The sequence below is a fragment of the Myotis daubentonii genome, chromosome 17 (genome assembly GCF_963259705.1).
Source record: "Myotis daubentonii chromosome 17, mMyoDau2.1, whole genome shotgun sequence".
NCBI lineage: Eukaryota > Metazoa > Chordata > Mammalia > Chiroptera > Vespertilionidae > Myotis > Myotis daubentonii.
In genome coordinates, this window is record NC_081856.1 from 22,400,803 (window position 1) to 22,415,677 (window position 14,875).

Below are 14,875 nucleotides of genomic sequence, written 5' to 3' on the forward strand. Positions count from 1 at the left end.
TTGAATAATATTGCATGTTAACCTTGTTTTAAGACACAGCATACCATATTTTAAGCTGGAAAATATGACAGCAAGTTTCTAGAATTTCTTTTATAGCCGATACTTCATAGATTTTAGCATCTGTTTTTAACCAGCTTAAACCTAGTGTATTAAAGTCATTTATGTGTGGGGGGAGATTTAAAGAAAGACAATACTTTTGCACTAAGCATCTGTTCTGTGAATTAAGAGATTTAGTAAACGTTTTTCCCTTTGATTGGATAACTTGACTGTGAAAGAACTCACTAAAGAAGAGTTCAAGAAGGAGAAAGAGAAGCCCGAGTCAAGGAAGGAGAGTAAGAATGAAGAGAGAAAAAGGGGGAAGAAGGAAAAAGAGGATGACCGGAAGGCTAAGAAAATCGCCGATTCCGATATATCCAGGAAAGAGTCTCCTAAGAGTAAAAAGGACAGAGAAAAGGAGAAAGTGGGACCAGATAAAGGTTCTAAAACCAAGGAAGACAAGAAAAAATCAACAAATATAAAGGATGTTTCTAGTAAAACGACATCCAGAGACAAAGATGAAAAAAAGGAAGGAAGAAGTTCTAAACAGGCGCAGGTAGCGAAGGGAAATAACCAGAAAAGAAAGAACTAGAGCTCTGACATCATCGCCCAGGGCCGGGTGATGTGCTTCACCGCGATTTGATTTGCTGCTCAGGGCGTAGTAAGTAAATGAAGTATCGCTCTGGAGGGGAAGATGTGTGTGTTAGCCATAGGCTGTCTTTATTGGTGCTCAGCAAGTAAATCCTTCGAAATTTCAGTACCCTGTCGAATGCTTCTAAATATAAAAGATGAAGCTTTAAAAATAGGTAATAAAAATGTGATGTAATAGCATTCTATTTTTATTAATTTATTGATCATGTATCCAGATAAATGTATATTTATAATATGAATTATAATGAACTTATTAATATATTGAATACTTTCATTGGAGTTGAATAAGAATATTAAGGTTTTAAATGGTGTTTATATACAGAGTGATGTAACTTTTAGGGATGATACATAGTCAGGTAGGTAAGAAGTTACCATCTTTCTCTATTTGCCCTTGGTTTTCCTCCTCCTCCTCCTCCTCCTCCTCCTCCTCCTCCTCCTCCTCCTCCTCTTCCTCCTCCTCCTTGTTTCCCTTTCACCCCCCCACCCCCACCCCCATCCTTTCTCATCCCAGGAACTTCCTCAAGCTCAGGTGACATCCCGCATTCCTCCCTCCATAGGCTCTGGCCCCCCACCTCCTTGTCTCATCAGGGGCTACCCTTTCCTCAAGCTCTTCCCAGATTAATTCAGCCTTCCCTTCTCCTCCCATCTCTCTCCTATGAAATCTATCTCCTTCACCCCTTTCTTCATTTCTCCAAGCCTCCTCACTCCTTAGCCCTCCTCCGCTACCTCTCTCTTTTCCACTAGTCCTGCCCCATCTCCTGTCACCCAATAAGTACTGTGCCAGACACACTGTCCCGGGATCTCCATACAGTCATGAAGAAAGAGACTTTTATTTAGAGTAATCATTTTAGAACACTTTTATTTATATCTCTACAGACTCAGAATAGTCTTAGAAAGGCTTTAATTATTCAAATTAGGATGGCCTTTCATTTTATATCAGTTTTTTTAGTTACTTTGGTGGACTACCATATATTTTTTCATATTTGATTGTGTCATAATTGTTTACCATTTCTAAGGGGTTATAAATTTGAGATCTAACTAAAGTCCAGAATTCAGTTAAGAAAGCATTTAATAAAATGAAATTTCACTTTGAATGCAGTTTTACAAATGGTTTGTCCTATTCTGTGCATGAGTTCTTAAATCTCTAATTGTGACTACTGTAAAATGTAGTTACTGAATTAAGAGCACCCTGATTTGTTGTAACAAAACTGCTGCCACAAAGATTTTTACTTAAAAAATAATTATTCATCTTTTCTTATGAAGAGCTTAAAAACAGGTATTTTGATCTAATTAAAGATACTTCATGTTGGAAATGAGTGAACAGATGTTTCTAAAAGTATTGTGTGCCTTTTTAAAAAATGTTTTTATTGATTTTAGAGAGAGAGGAAGAGAGAGGGCGAAACATCAATGAGGAAAGAATCATTGATCAGCTGCCTCCTGCACGCACCCTACTGGGGATTGAGCCCACAACCCGGACAGTGAACCATGGCCTCCTGGTTCATAGGTCAATGCTCAACCACTGAGCCACACAGGAGTTTCAGTTTTACTTTATAGGTAATTTGCGTTATGTAGAGAGAGGGCTCCACATTTCACAATGACAGGGAGACTAGTAAAGGATTGACATAAGTCAGTCCACATGAATGCTTGGGTTAATCCAGGGGACTAGCTCTGTGATTAATTCATAGAGAATATTTTATAGTATTATGATCACTTCGTAATTTTAGAGGCACCCGTGATTACTTGGATAATAAGGACTCTTTAAACTTCCATTACAAAAGAACGGTAGTAAACAAGAACGATTTTTAATTTTAAATGCCTTACGCTAACTGTAACGTCGTAGTCCATGAAACGGGTCTGGTGAATTAAACTACATGCCTACTGACTTTGGTTCCTTTCTCCCGTGTCCTCCACCATTCCCTTTTCTCTTAATGCCCATTGGTAACAATTCTCCAAATTAATTACCAGGATAATTTCACTATAAAATGCATCTTGGTGATGCTGGTTTTCCTCATTTGTAAATTTAACGTAACACCTTCCCCTCAGGGAGGCTGTGAGAACTAGGTAGTGTTACATGGAACCTGATTTGTTCTACTGAGAGAACTGAGAGGGCAAATGACAGTAATTATAAACGTTACATATATGTAAAGCCGTAAGAATGCTTTGTGATTTAAAGGGTACTGCTACAGCATGAAAATACAAGATATGAAATGTAAAGCTAGACAAAAGTTGTGAAATAATGCACTGTACTCTGAAGTATATGTTATCATCCAGAAATTTTATAACCAGACTCATGATGAAAAATTCATTTACAAATTTGCTTTTTTACTTGGAACATGGTATTCTAGAAGCAGTTTTATGGTCTTTAGAGGTTTTCTACTTCAATCCACAAAAACTATAAATTTCTAATAATTCAGTTCTGCAAGACTGTGTTTCTGTAGGAAAAGGCATTCATCATTCTTCCTCAAGATATTAGGAGCAAACGTAGTTTTACTTGTAAGTTTATTTATTATCCCTATTTCTTTTCATTGTATGTGTGAATCCATTCACATCAGGTCATGTGGGCAAAAAACAAACCTTGACTGGATCACATAATTGTGAAGCCCAGAATCACTGTGGGTTATGCTGCTGGATGTAGGTTCTCCAACATCCCTGGCCCCTCCGAGTGTTGGCTTCCTTCTCAAGCAGCCTGCCCCAGAATGAGTCACGTGGGTTCACGTTCAACTCACAGCCTGTAGATTGGGGGTGGGGGTGGGATGGGGTTACAACGCTGTGCTTGGCAAGACCAGGGTCATGTGAGTTCCCTCCCTTAAAACTGGGGGGGGAGGTGAAGGAAAACCAGCTTCCTAGCAGAAAATTAGGGGTCCTATACCAGAAGAAGGGGAACAGGTGCAGGTCAGGTTGAGCAGTGACCACTTATACCCTGTACTTCACCTGCACTAAATGCAGCTGGTATATGGAGTTTGTTTTCTCCTCCTCTTCTCACCTCAAGTCTATTTTGCTACTGGGCAAATCCAATGAGTTGCGTGGGATGGGTCTAAATGGGTATTTCAGAGTCAGAGCCATCCCAACCCTTGGTACCCAATATAAGAGAATATTGTCATATGGTAAATGCTACCATGTAATTATCAGGTAATTGAGGTTTATTGTGTTGTTACGCTCTTTGCCCTGGTTTTATTTAAAGAGAAAATTTTGTTTTTAGGAAACTAAAGGGTGACCCACCTTGTTTGGGGTGATCTGAAAAACCCTCAATAGCACTCTTCAGCCTCACGCCCCCACCTCCTCCACTTGGTAAACCACATGCCAGTGTTTATTGCCAGTTTGCACACCATTTTCACATAGAAATCAATTTCTGCAGAAGCTTCAGTTTTGTAGGCCCTACAGAGCAGAAAGGCCCGTTTTCCTTTTCTTTGTTCTCATTTTAGAACCTCATTTGATTTCACTGTATGTATGTATTTATCACTCTTTATTATCTATACATTATAGAGGTCTGTCTGTCAGCTATTCCTTCCTTGCCTCAAACATTACTTGGTTTGTGTTCTAAAAGATTAGAGGAAGTCATGCACTTAAAGTGTCTGTGTGATTTTTGATAATTATATAAAACAACCCATTTTCTGTGTATTGATTCATTCAACAGATTTATTCCACAAATATTCTGACTATCTGCAGCTGACCAGGGGCTGTGCCTGGCACTGGGGATACAAACGGTCATGGTGGCTGCAGTCCCTGCGTGCAATGCTGTGAAATAAGCTACTGCCAGTTCTGCCCGCTCTTCCCCTCTGCCAAGAAGGTACGCCTACCCTGTGTGGTGGGCCACCTTCTCCCTGCCTTCCAGGATCCAGCCGTGTCGTCGCATCTGCACTTGCCCTTTCTCTGACCCTCTCCTAGGTGGTTGGACTGTGTGCCCACCACTGTGCTTCATTCCTGGCCTTTGCTTTGCTACTAGACTGTGATTTGTGTTTAGTCTCTATCATAGTAGCTGATAATAATAGGCATTCATTGTAAGTTTGTTGAATGGTGAACATATAAAATTATATTAAAAAGATGAAGTATATCTTGTTTTAAAAAAAGAAAAACCCAGAAGTTTCTTCAGTAATGTTTTAACCACCTCGGAAGTTGCCCATAGCTATGTTCATGCTGCTTGTGTGTATGTGCCCAGGGAGGGCGGTACATTTGTTTCTTTAGAAGAAATAAAGAAAAACATAAATTAGTGGGGAATGATATGTTTGCTGGGTTTAAATTCTTAAAGCCCTTGTAGGAGTGTACTATGTGGAAACGAAAGCTGTGGCACTGGTAATGTGCTCAGGATGGGGTTCCAGTGGCTTTTAAAGGCAGCCCTCTTGGTTCATGGGCCCGAGCGTCTACACTCCATCTTGTGTTATAAATGTTAAGCGGAATCCACTCCATTCCAATCTTCGTGGAGTCCTTTCCTTGGTTTTGAAACCAGGCTCTTGGAGGCTTTTTGGAACATTTCATTTTTTTGAGGTTTACATCATCCTCTTTCTGAAATCTGTCCATCTTGCGTTGCATGAAGATGCTTTGAATCTGGGAATCTCGCTATGCATCATGGGGCAGCTCTTAGTTCCTGGCAGTCTCAGATTTTGGTAAGTTAGAGGACAGCTGTTGGATAACTACTAACATCTGTCTTTGCTGATTATAAAATCAGAAACAACAACGCAGATCCCCATGGTCCCATTAGTATGCATGCCTTTCTGGTTTATTGATTTCCCAGAATATTTATCAAGTTTCATGTCTGTATGAGGGTTGTTCTTGGGATGTATTGATGTAAACTACTTGCATTTGAAGCAGTCACAGTCCTGAGCCTTTCCCCTTCACAAGTAACAGCAGCTGGAGTAACCTCGATGGGTAGCATCAAAATCTCCACCAATGTGGACACCACTGCTTAGTGAACCAAGGATTGATAAACTGAAGTTTTAAAATGCCTTAGCTTTTATGGGAGAAGTATAGGAAATCCTGTAAAGCATAAGACTATTTCTAATCCCCAGAGTTTGTTGAGGAAGTGTTTTGTATATAATTCTTATGAAAAGCGAATCTTTCTTTTTGACTCAGAGTAAGGGCCTCCCTGGTCCCTTGTCCAGAACCTATCTGACTCTCACACCTCCCCCCACCCTTGCTCACTCCAGCAGCAGAAGCCCCCTGGGTCTGCTGACTCCCAGGATCCTACCTGCTGAGGAATTTTGAACTTGTTGTGCCAAAACCTTACCTGGAGCACTTTTCCCCACGGGTAACTCCAGCAGTGACATACCTGCCCACGTCTTATCAGTGTGCCCCTTCCTCATCACCTTAGCACAGATAGCCCCGTCCCCTCTCCCTCAGGGTGGGGCACCCCCTGTCTCACTCTTCCCGTCCCATCTTCCCAACCCATGTACTCTCAATATTTTGTGTTTCTTATTTTTATAATTGTTCCCTCTCTGGGGGAGCTAGGATTTTGTGGGCTTGTTTTCTGTATGTTCATTGGTGAACAGTACCTTGCATTGGCAGGTGCTAAATATTTGTTGAGTGAATAAATGCAATATGCAAAATTTAGTAAGTTTTAAACTTCCTTACATATGGGATGGGGGGAAGTACATTTATCCTTTCTCATGTGGTCAGATGGAGTTTCGGATAACTTCTTCCGTTTTTAAATAAAACCGGAGGAAAAATGAATTTCTTAAATACAAACACGATTTTAAAATGTTTCTTAATTTATCAGAGGTACCCAAAGAGCTAAAAATAAGGTATGTTGTAAGGGAATTCATTTACTTTCTAAACCACACAGGGGCTGTGTGGTTGACTCACAGCCTGCATTCAGCTCTGGGTAATCCAGCTGTTGGTAACTGTGGTCAGCCTGTTCCTCTTGCTGGCGTAGGAATGGGAGGGGGTTCTGGTTTTGAAACTGAAAGGGGAGACTGCGAAGGAGCCAGGAGAGCAGGGTGTCCTCTGCTTCTGGACACGTCTTGTCTGAAAGAGGAGCGTGCGGCTGGGAGCCCGGATTGCAGCCTGAGGACGAAGCCAGTGCTGAGTGAGCAGCCTGCCAGGCACTTCTTAACTGGATAATAAAGTCCCTTCTTGCTCAAGCCCGTGTGAGTTCGTGTTTTGATATATGGAGCCCCAGAAACATCCGAACTGATACATTCATTTCATAATATAATGCTGACTATTTCACTGCTCCGCCCTTACCTTGTGTCTCTCATAATAAATCCAGTTGGAAAACCTCTCCTTTGATTGTGCCTTGACCTTATGTGCATTTCCTTCTTCTTGTTTACTTTTGGCCTAAGATCGTATATGACACGTGGATTTACCCCTGTTCTCTGAAGAACACTGACTCATGGGCCGAAGTGGATTTGGGTGGCAAGAAAAATATTCGGAAACGGCAGGGCTAATTCTTCCACGTGGGTTGTCAAAGCAAGAATTAGTCTGGAATGCGTTTCTGTTAAATTTCAGGAACTGTACAGGTTTAGGGAAGGTGTGTTATACAATATTGTTTATTTTGGTGCTGATTTCATTTCTGCCAAATAGCCGTGACCAGGTAGCAATAAATTTACAACACATCTGCCACTTGGACAAAAAACAAAACTGCTAAATGTTTTCTCTTGTTACATGCTTTTGCTTTCTTCTGTCATTTTCCTTCACCTTTTACAATTTCAATTTTAGAGACAAATAACTACCACGTGGATTTAGAGGAAGCCGACTGGAGGGGCATTTTATGTCTGAATATTGGGGTGCTAGTAGTTTCCAAACACGTTCAGCAAAGAAATTGTTTTTTTCAAATGAAGCTCTTCTCAAAATCCAATAGGGGGGATTTTAAGGCAGTTCAAGTCTTTGTTGTTTGGTGGGAAAACTTTATTGCGTATTGAAACCTATGGACTACAGGTTGAAAACTCACTACCTATGGGATTAATGAAAAATCACCTGTAATTTTTCATTCAAACTGAGATACTTCTTTAAAAAATATATTTTATTGATTTTTTACAGAGAGGAAAGGGGAGAGATAGAGAGTTAGAAACATCGATGAGAGAGAAATTTCGATCAGCTGCCTCCTGTACATCTACTGGGGATGTGCCCACAACCAAGGTACATGCCCCGACCGGAATCGAACCCGGGACCTTTCAGTCCGCAGGCCGACCCTCTATCCACTGAGCCAAATCGGTTTTGGCAAACTGACATACTTTTGAGAGTGAAATAATTACACCAGGACAGCAGATAGCAATCAGCTGGGCCTGGCCCAGGCAAGCTAGGGTCGTGCTGCTGTACTAGTGGGTGCCGAGCACAGGTATGAATCTGGGAAACAGTATTGAGGAAATCTGTATGAGCCCCTCTTCCCACCTTTGCAGCCCTAAACCGCAGTAGTGCCCCGAAGGAGCCTGGCCCCACAGCCGGGGGAGTCACAACCATTGCATGTGCTCAGCCCTTCAGCAAGTGTGCATCGAGCACCTGCGATGTGCCGGGTGTTTTCCGAGGTTCTGAGAGCAGCAATACATGATTCTGAAGATCCCGAAGGTTTGTCCTCTTCATTCAGCAGACCTTGGCAATGAATAGTTCCATACTTGCACCGTTAACATTTGAGAGATGTAAGAAGGGATGATTTAAGTGGAAAATGGCACGGGAGCTTTCAGCCCTGAATTTGGCATTTAAACTGTGATGTATTTTAATAGGCCTTCATCTTTAACACCCCCCACCCTACCCCCACCCTGTGAAATTGGACTAAACTTAGTACCGGTGGATATCTGTGTATATAAAATAGCTGTAAGTCACTTTATGGTCAGGGATAGAGCACAGCAGTACCTGCTGGTGTTTATTTTACTAGTGGATGGTTTCTGTGTAAGCGGTGTTGAAAATAACTATGGGAAATAAAATGAGTTGTGATTCTGTGTATCTGTCTCAGCATCTTTAGGATTTGGGAGAGGACGGTGGGAGTATGTTTTGTGAATGAGAGAAAAGTGAAGAGAGAAAAGGGAATGATTAGGAAAAATAGGAAAAAAATCAAAGAAGAGTAAAAGACATTTAAATGAGCATTTTCTGGATTACAATAGAATATGTACTTGAAGAATTTATAAAGGTGCTTAAGGGTAGAAAAATGCCTCTCAGTTGACCTGTTCACTTTAGGCTCTTGACAGACACAGAACCCCCCCCCCCCCCCCCCTTCAGTAGCCACTGTTGGTACATGGCTCCCAGTCAGGTAGTGAGGAGCCCAGGGTTTGGTATGCAGCATCCACACACTCTTGAACCTAGCTAGTTCAGCTTTCTAAATAGTTGCATTTAATGGAGGGTCTATTTTAATGTTCTACCTATAGCACATCCAAGGACTAATTCAGTATAACATATTTTAGACTGGTATTGACTTCAAAACCATCCTTCATGCTAATTTACCGTTTTATTTTTCTTAAGACATAAAAAAGAACTTTTTAATGTGTATCTTTTTGCTCTTACGGAATAACGTGATTGATTTTGTTACCTTTATAAGATTGTTAAGTAGTCATGTATGATTTCTTCTCACTTTTAACTGCAGTTTTCATGAAGAATAAACACTTATATGTAAATCAAAATTAGTGTGCTCACAAATAACAACAGGAAGCTCAAGTATATCTTAATTATCTTTTTCCTGAATTCAGAGTTCAGGATTTAGAAATTCATTAGTCACTTATAGACACGAGCTTGAACTCCTACTGAACCGCGTTTGGCAAGTTCAGACGTGACTTTACATTTTAAAAATTCGTGAACACTTAAACAGTTATTATTATTATTATTATTTTTTTTTTAGTGAAAGGTCAACTTTGGTAGAGATGGGAAAGGCCCATGTGACATTAAAGAGCAAACTGCTTTCCCACTTCCGTTGTTTAACCTATCCATGTTTTCGCGTAGAATAAAGTCTTGTAACCTTTGAATGATTTGCACTATTGATGAAGTGGTTGAACATATTTGTCCTGGTTTGACATGTCAAAAAAGAGAAAACAAAAGCAAACAAGTTAACTTTGTGAATAAAAACGCAGGCCTTAAAGAAAGATCTGCCTTCAAGCCTACAGTGCCACCAGGAGAGGCTGAGACGCACGCTCGGCCGGAGGAGCAGGGGCCCGGGCGGACAGGTAAGCTTTGCTGTGTTCTGACCCCATGCACCTCCACCTGCCAGGTGTCCCAGGGTGCAGTTTCCAGAATCATGTTTTACCCATAATTTGTTTCACAGTGTTTGCACATTGCGAAATATCCTTTCCCTGAAATTTTATAGTAAAGTTAGTTTTCTTCTAATAAAAACTTGCAAAGGATGATTTTAATTTCTGAGATCAAGGGTCGAAGGCACAGAGAGATGGTTGCTCACTGCCTAAGGTCATGAACATCAGGAGCAAAACGCCGTGTTTCTCCATTCAAATCCCAGGACTGCTGGGCCTTATCCCCTTGAAAGGAAAGTTAGACACAGATTGTGCAATAGTTTGTCATCATCTCACGTTATTTAACAGAGTCGGTCTACTGAGCTCCCAATGACAGTCTCCTTTCTACATCAAAAGACTTCCCACCCTCATGCATCTTTGAAGCCAGTTTGACATATTCATGAATTCCTAGATCAATTCAAGTACTGTACAGTGTATCTTAATCACCCATGGGGTGAAAGCTGAAATCTCTTAAGTTGGTAAATGAAATTTGAATCCATTACTACTCTTTCCTTTTTATGCTGAGATATTTATTACAGAGTAATTTCTGCACATTTTTTATTTACTCCTCAAATATTTGGTTTCAGGTAGCCACCTAGTGGAAGTGTTAGGTATAACACCACATATTTACGAGCAACTTGAAGTCCCGATTTTATCACTTTGATGAATAATATTTCCTTCCTTCCTTTTAAGATCAGTTTGCTGATTTGATTTTTAAATTTGTTCAAATCATAATCGTAGGAGAATTTACCATCTCCCTCCCATTCCAGTAGAATTGCTATAAGGATACCATGGCAAAAGTGATTTTTTAAGACATAATTTAAATGTGTATTTGGATTTAGCATCCTAGATTTTACTTTGTGCTAAATAAATTATAATGAAAAACTAGGACCTACTCTGAAATGTGTCATTTGCTTTCATTCTTTAATTTTTTTTTTTAATATTTTGCTCTTTGCATGGTACTGATAACTTGTCCTCCTAAGCCTATGAGTTTGTCACCACCTCATATCCTTTTCAACCTCTGGGCTATATTTGGTTTAGTGTAAATGTTGCCTTCTCCACATTCCTCTTGTCTGACTTAGCTTCTCTCTCTCTTCTGACTACCACCTATTCCATAAACATAAGTACACACTTCTCATTAAAATGCAATACAATAACCCTCCTCTCTCTGCTCCAGTCCCTCTCCTGGCTGTACTCCTGTTTGAAAGAGGAACCTATAGTCATTTTCCTTGTTTTCCAGTCAGCCATGAACTAACTCTCCATCTGGCTTCTGCCTCTACCAGCCCTCCCCAGGGAAAGGGAAGCGCATTACAGAATCAAGGGGCAGATGAAATAGTTCGGTGCACTCCCACATTCAGACCCGTGTTGTGGCAGAGGGGCTACTGAGCCTGTGAGGGCTCCCAGGCTGAGGTCTTAGACTCTGATCTGTTCTACAGAGCTTAGGTTTTCCTCGCTTCTGGCACAGGAGCCATGGAAAGGCTAAGCAGAGGATCAGACTGCCACCGCCCACTCCTCCTTACGTTATGTCCTCTGGGCAAGGCGCTAAGACCGGGAGGCCAGTTAGGAAGCTATCACAGGCCTTGTGAGGGATGTTGAGGGGAGGATAGAGATGGGCAGGCTCCTCTAGTTCCATGGGACTATGTTTAAAAGTGGTTTGTGAAATATAAACATCTGTAAGAATAGAAGGGAAGCTTTGTGCGTTAGAAACGGTTGTGCAGGGTGATTAGCAAAGTAGATTTCATAGTGTCCGTGTCATGATAGCTTCTGGTTTGTTGTGTGATGTTGCAATAAACCTGATAATCCGATAAGCACCACAGTGGTGTCGGAATGTCATTACTATGTGGTTCACTTTGTAATTGATATTTACTTGAATCTATGAATCCGTCTGGCAGGTGGGGTTCTCCAAAGCAGAGAGGATTGTCAGTTATAATGTAAGGTCTTTTACTCACGATTCCTGGCAACTTCTGGGAGTGGGCAGCCAACTCTGCCCAGCACAGTCCTCATACCAGCCGGGGCCCTTTTCCTGACATCAGGGAAGGAAGACATGTGCGTTAATGTAGATCGCATTGACAGTGTACGTTAACGCATACTAACCTTGTCTCACACAGTTTTACCTTTATTTCTCAGCACTTTCCTTTCTGAAAGCTTTGCCCTTCCCATTGTCTTTATTCCATCACTAGTATGAATTTTGTTCATTAGAAACTAAAATAATTTTGCTCTGAGTGAGTTATTTTTTAAAGAAAAATCTGAACCCAAATTAGTGTTCTTGTGTTAAAATCTTAGGAAGACTTTAAAAATTTATATCTACTGTCAAAATAAAACCAGTTTGAAATATCTACCATATTTGCCAACATAGAAAGAAACTGGTCAACTGAAGAAAAGGATGTATAGTTGATTAGCCTGGTAAATTCATTCGAATGTATGTTTATACCTGGATGCCATATTTCAGGTTCTACATTAATGTCTAGATCTTTTCCACTTAGTTATGTCTTATAATTATTTTAGGACCTCAGCCTGTTGAAGATGAAGTACAAGAAGAAATCCATTCCTCTCTCCATCAAACAGTTTATACAGAACATGGTATGAATTAAAACCTGTGTGTGTGTTTTCTCATGCATTACTGAAATAGGGAAATGATTAGATGACTTGGACATTATTTTAAAATGTCAATAATAATTGTTTTTTTAAAAAAATTATTGAAAGACAAATATTTTTGAAATAGCACTAAACTTGTTTTATTCCACCTTACTCTTAGGGAACTTCTTGCACACATCCAATAAAGAAATGGTAGGAATACATAAGCAAATTGAGACCAATGATAGGCACATCAAGAACAGGGAGGAAGAAAATAGGACACAGTCAACAAGCGGTCATAGGCTATGGGTGCTATCGCCGACCCTCACATTTCACCGCCTGCTTGGGGGACGCCAGAGCACGACGGGTCAGCTTTGAATTATGTCGGTCATGTTATCAGAGAGGAAATTAACGTGATCTACTTAGAGAACAGAAAACATTTGCCCAGCGCTTACATCTGAAAAATTCCTTATGTGAACTTCTATACAGAGAATATGAGAGGATACTCTAGAAACCAAGGTTTTAGGGTTTCATGACTGTTTCTTGAAGCATCCCTGGAGAAAAGGAGAGGGTACAATTTCAAAACATAACTCACAAAGAAACTTTGAAGGGGGCAGAACATGTGGTACCCTGATACTTCCGACGGTTTGCTGTGAGGAAAAAAATTGTGTCTTAAAAACACACAATTGCCATGATTTAAATTGGGCTTTAGCAGGCATATTAACTGCCTCTTTCAGGCTTAGGTGTTAGCGGGCGAAGGGCACAGCATCCCACCTGGCTCCATCTGTGCTGATAGGGAGATGGGCCCTGGCGGAGTTGTAGGCCTTGCCAGTGGCTGCTGGGGGTCCAGGAGCCCGGTCCTTCCGTTGCTGTGTCATCTCAGCCGGGAAAGCCACTCCGCCTGCACACACGTCTGCCTGTGTGAGCAGGCCCAGGCTTTCCCTTCCTGCATCATCTCTTTTTTAAAACTTGAGCCCATGGGAGATGCAGTCTTAGATGAGTGAGTTGGGTAGAACGAGGTAAGCCTGTGATGGGGAAAGAGGGTGCATGTGGGGCTCACACTTGGAGGGCAGCAGGGGCCTCCTGAGGAGCCACATGCTGATGTAGGAGCTGAGGGAGGTGTGTGCCGAGCCAGGCCCATGTGTCGGAGGGGTTGGAAGCACAGGGCGTGTGGGAAGGAAGTCTAGAGGAAAAGAGGATGGGAAAGCCGGTGAGGGTGGCGGACGTGGGAGCGCAGGTGGAGAGCCCTGAGGGAAAGGATATTCCTACTTGATTCCACGTAACAGACCACGGGGGTGTCGCATGTCCTGCACTCTGTCTGCAGTGCAAAGAAGGGGTTCGAGGGACTTTGCCGCAGGGACCTCAGGGGAGGTGGCACTGGTGACCTGGCGAATCGGGATGGTTAGTCAAACTAAACGTCGCCAGAGGTGGGGAGAGAGACAGTGGAAGGGTGGGTGGGTGTGGGAAGTCAGACAGAGGAGGGAGAAAGCAGGTCCATCCAGCACCTGAGCTGCTTGCCACACACCTTCCTCTTGGGTCTGTTCTCGTCTGTGTCTCTACTTCCTCCTTGAAAGTAGGCGATGGCTTTTCTTCTTGTGTCGCTTCTGCAGGTGTGTCTGCAGCCCTGCTCTGGTCCAGGCTCCTGATTAGCCCAGCTACATACCTGTCTCCATTTGCATGTTCTATGAGTATCTTAGATGGAAATTGTACCTAAAACTGAATTTCTGGCTCCTCTCTACTTCACAGCTCTTCTCCTGCTCCCCCTAATATGTTTTTGCTCTTATTTCAGCCTTTTATATTTTAGTTAATGGTCCACTGTTCCACTTAGTTGCTTAAGCTGAAACCTGGGGGGGGGGGGGTCTTACTTGATGTCTGTCCTCTCCCCTACCCTCCTCTCCCATGTGCTCCCTGAGCAGGTCCCATCGGCCTTGCCTGCAGTATGTGTCTGCGCTGTGCCAGCCGTCTGTCACCTCTGGCCACGACCACTGCAGTGGCATCCAGTTGGGTCCTTGATCCATTCTGGCTCCTCTGCACCCTGTGTTTGGTGTGGCCTGGCCCGGGCGCCTCACCCGGATCTGGTCTCTCTTCTGTCAGCCACTTTCTCTAGCCCAGCTGGCCTCTCTTTCCTTAGTAATTCCAAGCCTATCCCTGCCATGGGCCTTTGCACTTGTTCTATCTTCTGCTGGGGTGTGTGATGGAGGGAAGGGGGATTCAGTCTCCCCATCCTGGACTCTTCCCCATCACTCTGTTTCATTATTGGGGCAAGTCCTGCAGCTGCCACTTGTTAGCTGTGTGGCTTTGGCAGACTCTCCAGTTTCCGATCCTTCAAGGTGGGATGATGGTGCCGACCTCACAGAGGCCTGATGCTCAGAGGGCATGGCAAGGCCGGAGTCTGGTCAGCCCGGAGCAAACTGACTTTGTGTCAGGCTGTCGCCGGCAGAGGAGACTCACGGGGAGTGTGCGGTGTTTGGTTC

General features: G+C 42.4%; 1 protein-coding gene across 14 annotated transcripts in view; it reads left to right on the plus strand.

Annotated features, from left to right (window-relative positions):
- The window catches only part of ASPH (aspartate beta-hydroxylase), a 192,588-nt gene that overhangs the window by 72,132 nt on the left and 105,581 nt on the right, over positions 1 to 14,875 (plus strand). For 9 of the 14 annotated variants that reach the window (XM_059673092.1, XM_059673093.1, XM_059673091.1 and 6 more), the window contains 2 exons: positions 9,675 to 9,767; positions 12,333 to 12,407. In XM_059673092.1, coding sequence (XP_059529075.1) covers positions 9,675 to 9,767; positions 12,333 to 12,407 — 168 coding nt within the window. Of the gene's footprint in view, positions 1 to 275; positions 4,250 to 9,674; positions 9,768 to 12,332; positions 12,408 to 14,875 lie in introns of those variants that run through there. The other 5 variants (XM_059673101.1, XM_059673102.1, XM_059673103.1 and 2 more) reach the window with 2 other exon arrangements.